Source organism: Filicampus tigris, chromosome 13 (genome assembly GCF_054856515.1).
Source record: "Filicampus tigris isolate MCC_2025a chromosome 13, RoL_Ftig_1.0, whole genome shotgun sequence".
NCBI lineage: Eukaryota > Metazoa > Chordata > Actinopteri > Syngnathiformes > Syngnathidae > Filicampus > Filicampus tigris.
Genome location: NC_141229.1, coordinates 5,194,949 through 5,205,002, shown reverse-complemented (window position 1 = coordinate 5,205,002; position 10,054 = coordinate 5,194,949). Strand labels below are relative to the sequence as shown.

At 41.5% G+C, this 10,054-nt stretch overlaps 1 protein-coding gene across 1 annotated transcript; it reads left to right on the top strand.

The window, feature by feature from the left end:
* The first annotated feature begins 1,958 nt into the window (after nucleotides 1-1,958).
* Nucleotides 1,959-9,978, top strand: arg2 (arginase 2). The gene is made up of 8 exons (XM_086049895.1): nucleotides 1,959-2,348; nucleotides 2,452-2,524; nucleotides 6,930-7,104; nucleotides 7,189-7,348; nucleotides 7,441-7,535; nucleotides 7,731-7,835; nucleotides 7,910-8,046; nucleotides 9,391-9,978. Exons 1-8 carry the CDS (start codon nucleotides 2,235-2,237, stop codon nucleotides 9,582-9,584), a joined length of 1,053 nt encoding a protein of 350 aa, XP_085906021.1. The 5' UTR covers nucleotides 1,959-2,234; the 3' UTR covers nucleotides 9,585-9,978.
* The last annotated feature ends 76 nt before the right edge of the window (nucleotides 9,979-10,054 follow it).

The following is a 10,054-nucleotide window of genomic DNA, read 5'->3' as shown; positions in this document are numbered from 1 at the left end:
CAAACTTGGGGAAAAAGAATCAACTTAAATATAATTATTTTACATGCTAAATTAAAGGCAATTGAACCATGAATTTATATGAAAGAAAGTTTATCTACATCAATTGGAGTTGCTAACTTACAAACCTCTTTGGCTTTCAGTCTTTTAGGCATTTATATTACTATTACAATTTCATTTCTAACAAACAATATACACACACATATATATATATATATATATATATACACACACATATATATATATATATATATATATATATATATATATAAACTGCAGTATTTGCAATTTTAAAATTGCATTCTTATGTTTTTTTTTTACTTTTTCCTACTCTTTTTCAAATGTTTTTATGAAGAAAATAGCACACTATAATATTAAACTTTATAAAAACACATAGTCAATTACATAATTAACTAGAGTGTAAAGAATTAAACCGTTTGTACATCATGATTGAATGCTGCAATCCTATTCATTGTGATGCTCATCTTGGTGTGCCTGCCTTGGCCACCGGGAGGCAGTATAACACAGTCATGCAAACACAAACGAATCATCATCTTGTACCACAACTAAATGACACAGTAAAATGCAGTAATAATAGTCATTTTATGTTGAGGATAAATATATACCTCGGAGTATTGTCACATTATCTGTGCACGTGTTGCTCCACCATTTGTGCTCAAATATCGGTTGCTTCTAAAATCATGTATATAATCATGTAAATATGTTAGCATTAAACTAAACGGACTCTCGTAAGGCAAATCTATGTAGTTGTTTAAAATGGACAATGTGAAATTGTCTTTTTTTTATGTTTAGTTTGACAGTACGATTCTACTGGGAGTGGCATTGAACAGCTTAAAGCGGAAGTCAACCCCCACATATTTTTTTCAAGAATATGTTCCCAGCAGGCCCATTAGTTGAAACACGGCATTCTGATTAATTTTGCGTGTGTGGAATATAAGTTAAGCAGCAAAATACACTAGTTTTTAGCCATCTCTGGGGACGGCCATTTTGTCTTCTGTCCACTGAAAATGACATCACAATTGCTCACAATGACCAACCACTGTGTTTTCTGAATCCAAGCCGTGATTGGTCGTTGTGAGCAGTGGTGATTTAATTTTCAGTCAACAGAAGGCAAAATGGCCGCCTCCAGAGATGGCTAAAAACGAGTGGAGTAACACTTATTCCATAAACGCAATATTTATCAGAATGCCCCGTTTCAACTAGTGGGCTTGCATAGAACATATTCTTTTAAAAAAATGTTTGCGTTAACTTGCCCTTTAAGGCTTTTTTGAGAGAATTGTTCACTATTTATCAAAGTGCTGTTTATTAATTTAGTTGATTTGAGATCACTGCCACTATACAGTGCTCGTGTCTAAAATTTATGCTCGCAAATCAAAGCAAAAAAAAAAAGCAAATGACAGCTGTCACTTTTTCACATTTTCGTTTGGTGGTGAGCCATCAAGATTTTTCAGATGTCAAATATAGCCTTGGCTAAATAAAGGTTGGGAAACAGTACTTGTCTTATAGGCCCTCAGTGGAAATAGTGGCTCACACTCATGTTATAATCAATAATCAAAGGTTGAGCACTTTTATAGTGGACAATAACTAGTGGGGGGATCATGTGGAACTTGACGTAATACAAAATCAATATAAACGTCCTGCTACTGTATGTGTGCGTGAGGGTGAACCAACAGGTGTTTGCGTGTTTTGTGTTAAGTGTTCCAATGTTTTTGACCAGCACGTGATTAAAAGCTGCGCTTGGAACAGATGTCACAATGTAAATAATCTCCGCTCGGCTGCGTCCTTCCGTGGAAATTTCCACCTTCAACTCTGTCACGCACCGTTGTGTCCCCTCTGCCTCGGAACAAACCACGCCCAAAACCCCGAACCCACTTATTTCGCCGCGTTTCATTGGTCGCCGTGAAGGTGTGTCACGGGGTGACGTCACCGGTTGTGGAATTAAGAAGTGCGCGCTCAGTGTGTGGACATAAGAACGCCTTTGACGTACGAGTGGGATATAACCAGCAAACGCGACTGGAAAAGACAAATAATACAGGACGGACCTGAGTTTCTTCCGTTTACTCATCTCATAAATATTAAGTAGCTACTGTAAGCTTCCTTCCAACCAGAACTTGTGACGGGACTGTCACGTTTGGCATCCGAACAAGAGGCAACATCGCGCCGGTGTTTCGTCAGACGCACGGCTGGGACTCAAGAGAGGAGAGGAAAGGAGAATCATGGCTCTCAGGGGACATCTGCTTAGACTTGCCCGCACTCGGGCGCTCGCAGGCGGCCAGCCTAGCCGAGCCCAGTCGGTGGCCGTGCTGGGGGCTCCCTTCTCACAAGGACAGGTAGAAAATAAACAACATTGTATTAGTCTATTATTTAGCTGACAAAGAGGGCTAATGTGACGTTTATTAAATAATATGTGATGACATGTTTTATTTTGTCCAGAAAAGAAGAGGCGTGGAACACGGGCCTAAAGTCATCAGGGATGCGGGGCTAATCGAGCGGCTCTCCGGTTTAGGTGAGCACCGGCGTTACATAACCAGCTTTGCACAGTTACCTCATCAGGGTATTCGTACACACGTACAAGGACTCTCTCTCTCTCTCTCCTTACAATATCATTTTGTCCTATCCACGTAATCTGTTTTAATTCATTTTAATTTTCAATCAACTGCAATGGCGTCTCATCACCACGTGTTTGCACTGCGCATGCTCAGAAACTGAAGACAATGAAGTGCACCCTTCCTTCCTTCCTAATCCGAAGTCTGCAAGAGGACACTGTGTGCTTTTTTTGTGCAATTTGTCCGACGTGATGTCGCGGCACGTCCCACTCCCACGCACGCAAAAACATCATAAAGGGGATTTACGGACTCGGGTAAAAAAAAAAAAAAAAGCAGTGTAGGCCGATTTAACATTGAACAGCTCGGATAAGTGGTACAGAGTATGCATATCTGTAATTCAATGTTGCCTCGTTGAAAAGAGCATATCAGATATCCGTAATTCTTCCTATTCACAGTAAGCATTTCAAAAATCTGCTAAGTCATGTTGCCTAGGAAAAATGACGCCACGTTTGCCCTTCATGCCAGTTGCAGATGCAGTATCTGCTGCACACAAAAAAAATGCTGGCTTGGTTGTTTTCCTAAAACACTATCTGCATAGCTGTGGATTTTGAGCCGACTGTATTATTTTTAACTAAAATTGGGTTGATTATTTCGACCCATCAGATTGGGTTGAATAATGAATTTGGGTGCGCTGAAGAGCTAGAGCTGGATGCAATTTTGAATGGCTCAGTGGGGGCGGGGTGCGTAAAGAAGGGAATGTGGTGTTTATTTTTATTTAGAGGGACCAAAAACCACACAAGCAAAAACCAAGTTATTTTCTGAATTAAATATTTTTTATCTTTATTTATCTCTTTGATCTGGATTTTATCCTGCCAAATATCATAATCGGCCCCCAATACTCCATCCTGAATGGTACCAGAACTCTTAAAACTGCTGGGTCAAAAGGAGCGTGAAATAGGACAAACCAAATGCTTGGTTATTCATACCTAGCACATTGAGTTGAAGATTTGACTCAGCACGTTGGGTCAAGGTTTTGATCCAACAAGGGGTAAAAACTAACCATACAGGTGGGTTAAAGCTACCAAAAAATGGTTACCAGGTTACCACGAAAGCCGGGTTGCGACAGCAAGTCACTTGCATAACCCGACCACCCAGACCAGGACTTGAATCCCGATCCCAGAGTGCGATGCGAAGTCAACGGTGTTAGCCACTGAGCCATGCAGCCACCACCAACCTGCTCTAGGAATGTTCAAAATTTGATATTAAAACCCACCCAAAGCCAATCTTCAACCCAATCTGCTACATCAAAATAATTAACTCAGCCCTGAGTAAAAGTTACCCTGTCTGCTCAAAATCCACAGCTAAGCAGCGAGTGGGTTAGGAAAAACAACCCATCATTTTTTATAGTGTAATAACTAGTGACAGAACCTCAAACCTTTCTCCCTGAATCGAAATCGTAAAAAAAAGCTAAGATCTTCGGTGGACACAATTGAATTTTAATTAAAGTGAAGTTGAACAAGGCAAACAGAATGCCAATAAAATAGTTTATTACAAAAAAAATAAAAAACACCCTTATTCACACTTTAATTTTACACAATGTTTCTTATAAATAGTCACTCGCAAAAAGCAACTTAATAGTATAGTGGAATAGTTTGGGAGTACAGCACATGTGAGTTCCAAATTACAGTACAAGTGCGGTAGCTATTATTACCCTCAAAATGGAATGCGTCCGATTAAAAGGCCAGACTGTACGTTCTCGTGTGTACGTGCCTGCACTCGCTTGAACTTCTGTGAACTTGGCTAACATTGTGATATATGGTATACATAAACATGTGCTGTAGGTATCTTAATTTAGCATTGCCAAAATGCTGTGAATGGTACACTGAGAATATTTGTTTTTGAAAAAAATATGCTTTAAAATTGTGTCGGCGGTTGTTACTCAAATGCAGTTTACTGGAAGTGAGGTGGCTTTTGTGGTGGTGAAGAATTTTTAACAATATTGATCAAGGGGAATTTGAATTTCCAGAATTTGGTTTTTATTTTTAAATACTTGTCAAAAATATCTATTTTATATACATATTTTTTTTTTAATACATTATGATTGAAGATAACCAGACCTATACTTGGGGGTGTGGTATTTTTGGGTGGTGTGGAACTTTTACAATGTTGAAAAATTTTTGATGTCTTGAAATGTGTTTTCATCAGTTTAAAAAATATTTTGTTTGCTTATAAAAAAAAAAAAGTTTTGCAGAGAGTAACAGACATCTACCGGGGTTGTAGAGTGTTTTTTTGGTTGTGTTTTAGTCATTTGGAATTTTGATTAAAAAATGGTCAAAAAATAAAAGTACATTTAATTTCAGTATTTTAAAATCATTTAATACGATTCTTCAAAAACTACTTTGCTATAACACAATTATAATGCACGGAGTATGGGGTACGTTTTTTTTAGTTTTTAAAAAATTATTTTTATGTATTTATTTTTTGGTGGTGAGGAATTTTAATCAGATTGAACACTTTTTTAATTTAAAAATGTTTTAATTTTTTCCATCCAATTGTTTTGAAAAGACTGTTTGCGAATAAAAACATAGAATGCAGATGGTACTAGTTGGAGACCACAGAGTACTACAGTAATAGAAAATATTATTTTAAAATTAAAAATCTACACTATGAGCACCAGGCATCTACCAGGGCTAGCTTTTGTTTGTTTTGGTTGTGTGGATTTTTTTTCATGTTGAAAATATAACAGGATTTTTAAATGGTTAATTTTACATTTGTATTATTGTATATAATTTCAATTTAGAATTGATGTATTGTCTAAATGCTTACACTTTGTTACATTTTATTAATACTTCCGCTACAAATTCCTGCTGTAGACATCAGCTTTGCAGATGCCACATCTTTTCTGTATGCACGTCGTGGCGGTCTTCTCGATAACAGTAAAGCCACGTCGTAGCGCAAACAAACCTCGCCATTTATTCACCTGACGTTTAGCGGAGTGCGGTGTCCATTAAAAGCTTAGGGCCGCCATATGGGCACTATTCACAGCTGCAACATTGCGTAATAAAAGGAACACTTCAGAATTGTCTTTCAGTCTATTTTTGACGTGCCTGCAAAAGGTAATGGACCACGTGGTTGTCCTCGGAGCAGCGTGGTAAGATTATACCGTCATATGGGCTCGTCTTGCCCATATGAACCTCAAGTATTACCTCGACATCCATCGGGTCGGAGAATGCGCTGCTGTGATGTTCAAAGCAAACTGCCTGGACTGAAATCCTACCTCGGGAGTTGAAGTGGGTGTCTCGCTTGTGCTGCATAAAGAATGTACGCTGTCTCTTGTACTGCGTGCTGTCACGGAATGACTCATCAGACTGGAAGCTAGCTATGGTTTACCTTGAAGGGCCGTTATGACCGTGACCCCGTATAAATATATGATCACCTTATGTTATTACATATACGCAACAAATTGATGGATAACCTACTTTTGAAATCGGAAGCCAGTTAAAAAAAATGTTTGTTCTACTACTTTCAATTTATTTTAAGGCAGACTTAATGTGTTGTTTTTAGGCATGGTGTCTTGTGACTTTTTTGTGGGTTTTGCATATGATCGACATGGCGACCAAATTTGATGTCGCTAAGGATTCGGGAGCTAAATTTTCGTATACATTTTTTAGAGTATGCGTTTCAAACCAAAATAGCATAATTCTTGTCTCTTTAGCCACATAAAAAAATTGCAGCTGAAAATTAAAATTGACAAGAACGCCTGTGTTTTTTTTAAGGCATGACTACTTGAGATATTTTGTGGATACTCATGACTGACACACCTACCTAACTCTATGTTGCCAAGTAAAAGGGCCTCGGGGTTGAATTATCAAAAATGAATAAAACAGCAACAGCAAACAAAATAAAATAAAAAATCCCCAGGGTGAACACACTTAAAAAATGGTGGGTATGTTAAAACTTTCAAAGTAAAATGGAGCATAAGGGTGACATCATGTCTAATATAAAAATGTTTTTTGCACCATCTTGGTGCCAAAAAGCTAGATTGAAGTGACAGGAGGAGCATCATTTAGTTCAGCCGTGGCCTTGCTAATAAAATAAATAAAAGCTTTGGCACCATTATATGGCATCGATTAGAAACCTCCTGAGATGAGTATAAATTACTTGTGGATTTTTGCATTTCGAGGCAAGGCTCAAGTCAATCTCTCATAAAAGCGATTCACTGTACAGTATATTAGGCTGTCTTTGAAGCATTATCAAGCGTAACCGACGAATCTATGTGGAATGAGTGTCTGCCCCTCCATGTAACTTGCACCAGGAACGCAGGTGGCAGGTGACCTAATTCACGTCCGTTGCCCGTGGTTTCAGATTACGCGGTTCATGACTTCGGCGACCTCACTTTCCACTACCCGGAGATGGACGAGCCCTACATGAATGTGAAGTTCCCTCGCACGGTTGGCGCTGCCACAAAGAAGCTTTCGGGCGCTGTGAGCAGAGCGGTGGGCGCTGGTCACACCCTGGTCATGCTGGGAGGGGACCACAGGTAATCGCAGAACCTAGCAAAAAAACTATTCAGGCGTCTTCCCGCAACCTCATTTATAAGTTGCCATTTGCTTCTCGCACAAAGCCTTGGTATCGGATCAGTGGCAGGCCACGCCCGACAGTGTCCTGACCTGTGTGTCATCTGGGTCGACGCGCACGCCGACGTGAACACGCCCGTGACGTCGCCGTCAGGGAACCTCCACGGCCAACCGGTGGCGTTCATGCTCAAAGAGCTGCAAGACAAGGTGAGACATAGTCGTCAAGTTCAGAATGTAGAAGGTGACTCATCTACAACCGTGCTAAGTCAACATCACCTGTTTCTGCGTGTCCAACACAGATGCCAGATCTTCCGGGGTTCTCTTGGGTGAAGCCATTCCTCTCCTGCAGGGACCTGGTGTATATCGGACTTCGGGATGTGGACCCCGGCGAGTAGTAAGTATAAGGAGAAGCCTAGAAGCTTTAACGGTCAAACCAGGCGCGGCAAAGTACAAATACTTTTATCTTTATTTGTACTGTCGATTTTTCAGGTGCCCGCCCTTGTTTACTTTTACTCCCTATATTTGATAACATCTTAACTTTCTACCCTTTACTTTTGTGGCTTATTATGACATTCTATGCGCTTCGCAGCCACATCCTGAAGAACTTGGGGATCCAGTACTTCACCATGAGGGATATCGACAGACTCGGCATCCAGAGGGTCACAGAAGTCGCTCTCGATCACGTGCTGGCGAGGTAACACTCAACACGACTGGCTTGACAAGTGATCCAAGTCGGTTCTTGAAAACACCTGCCACCGTCCCCAACAGAAAACAAAGACCCATCCACTTGAGCTTTGACATTGACGCATTCGACCCGTCTCTGGCTCCCGCCACGGGAACGGCGGTGAACGGAGGGTTGACCTACCGGGAGGGCATCTACATCACAGAGGAAGTTCACAACACAGGTACACAAATACATTGCCCCGCACATACGATCAATACCTCTAGAGGACTATGTCAGGAATCTAGACAGGAAATGTCTTGATTTTCTGCCAAATATAAATACGAGAGATAGTCTAGGATGGGGTCGTTGCGTTATCTGTGCTTCAATTGCATACCCTGCTTATTGGACAGAATAGACCAAGTCTTGATACTGTACAAGATTGTCTGAAAGATGAGCGGTCAGTCATCCAGAAGGGATACAAGAGTAACCTCCAGGGATCTACGCCAGATGTTGAATGAACATCTTCCTGGTGGGCTGTTCCAAAATTGGAAGACCGACGGGTAGCCCTAGGACACGGATGGCAGTCGTTCGGCTAAGTCGCCTGGAAATAGACATTACCCTCCGCGGGAGATCTAGAAAGAGGTAGTTTAGGACAAGGAAGTCTGGTTAGCCATGATTTGACTACAGTATTTCACGAGTGGCTCAGAGCTGCACAGGTGGAATAGAATAGATAGTCAGGATTGTGAGTTCAGTCATTCACAATTGAGCCAAAAGTAACCAGCACCAATGAAGGTGACTTGGCTCCATCTACTCCAGTTTCCGTCTGGCCATCTCAATGGTGTGATGTAACGATCATACCCAGCCAAGAGTTGTTGAAATTGATCTAGGACATGCTGGTGGACGCAGCGGTGTCTGGGTTCGCACTCAGTTTAGTCATTCGGGAGGCACCTAGAGCAGCACTGACTAGCCGGGGTGGATTCGGTATCTATTCCAGGTGCCTCGCTAACATTGGACAGGCTGGAGGACCAAGTCTGATAGCTAGTGTACGAAAAAGTGGTCCTTCCAACCCAGGTAGCACTAGAGATGATGGTCCTCCATCATGGAAGGACTAGAGGTGGGTGTGCAGGGATGGGGAAGTCTGCTTCCCCACATTAGCAAAAAAAAAAAAGAATGGATGGACAGTCAGCATAAAAGGGCCATCCAGGAGGGTATGCAGGAACAGCTGAGGTGACACGGGGAAATATTCCGGAGGTTCCCCGTGTCCGTTATAAGTCGTCCAGGACATACATAAGGACTTGGTCTGATAGCATGAAAATGTAGTGGTTATCTTTTCCAAAAGTTGAACTATAGAAGATGGTCCGAACCAGAAAAGTCTGGGCGACCGTTCTAATTCTGCTTCCCCCAGTGACTCCTTTTCCAAAAGTTGAACTATAGAAGATGGTCCGAACCAGAAAAGTCTGGGCAACCGTTCTAATTCTGCTTCCCCCAGTGACTCCAACCAGATACTTTGTAACACGTTGCACTTGAGGGATAATGTGAGCATTCTATTGTCCAACTCTCGCAACTTGTGGCCGTCGACGTGCAGGTTTGCTGTCGGTCATGGACCTGGTGGAAGTGAACCCCGTGGTGGGGACGACGCGGGCAGCCGTGGAGGCCACCGCCTCCCTGGCCGTCGATGTCATCGCATCATCCCTGGGGCAGACGAGAGAGGGCGCCCACGGGGTCATTGACGAGATCCCCTCGACAAAGGACGACGACACGGAGCAGCTTTGCCTCTGAGAGCTCAGAGCAAACAGCCACAGACTTCTTCCACCACCCCTAAAGCATTCCAAAGTGTTGCTGCATCCAAGACTACACCCCACCCCCGCCCCAAAAAACTGAATCCAAGAACTGGGGTATTATAGTTTTTTGGTCCACTCTGTTCGTTGTGCTGTATTTCACCGTGGAAAGTGTTAGTCTTTGTCTCAAAAGGTTTGCCATGTAAAGCCTCGACAATTTAGACAGAAAAACTTACTAATTTATTTGACTATTTTATGTAAGAAGGCATGGATGCCTGCTATTTATTTTTTTGGTTTAGTTTACAAGTGAAGAGCCTGCCTCAAAGGTGTGATTAGAAACAATCTGACAGTATTTTTGTAGCTGTATTACAAGTAAAAATTTTATTGAGTCTGCACTTTTGGACCAGTTGTGGTTACTGTATTTTCCTGATGGTTTAATTTTTTTCATTTACATCGAAACAACTAATAACA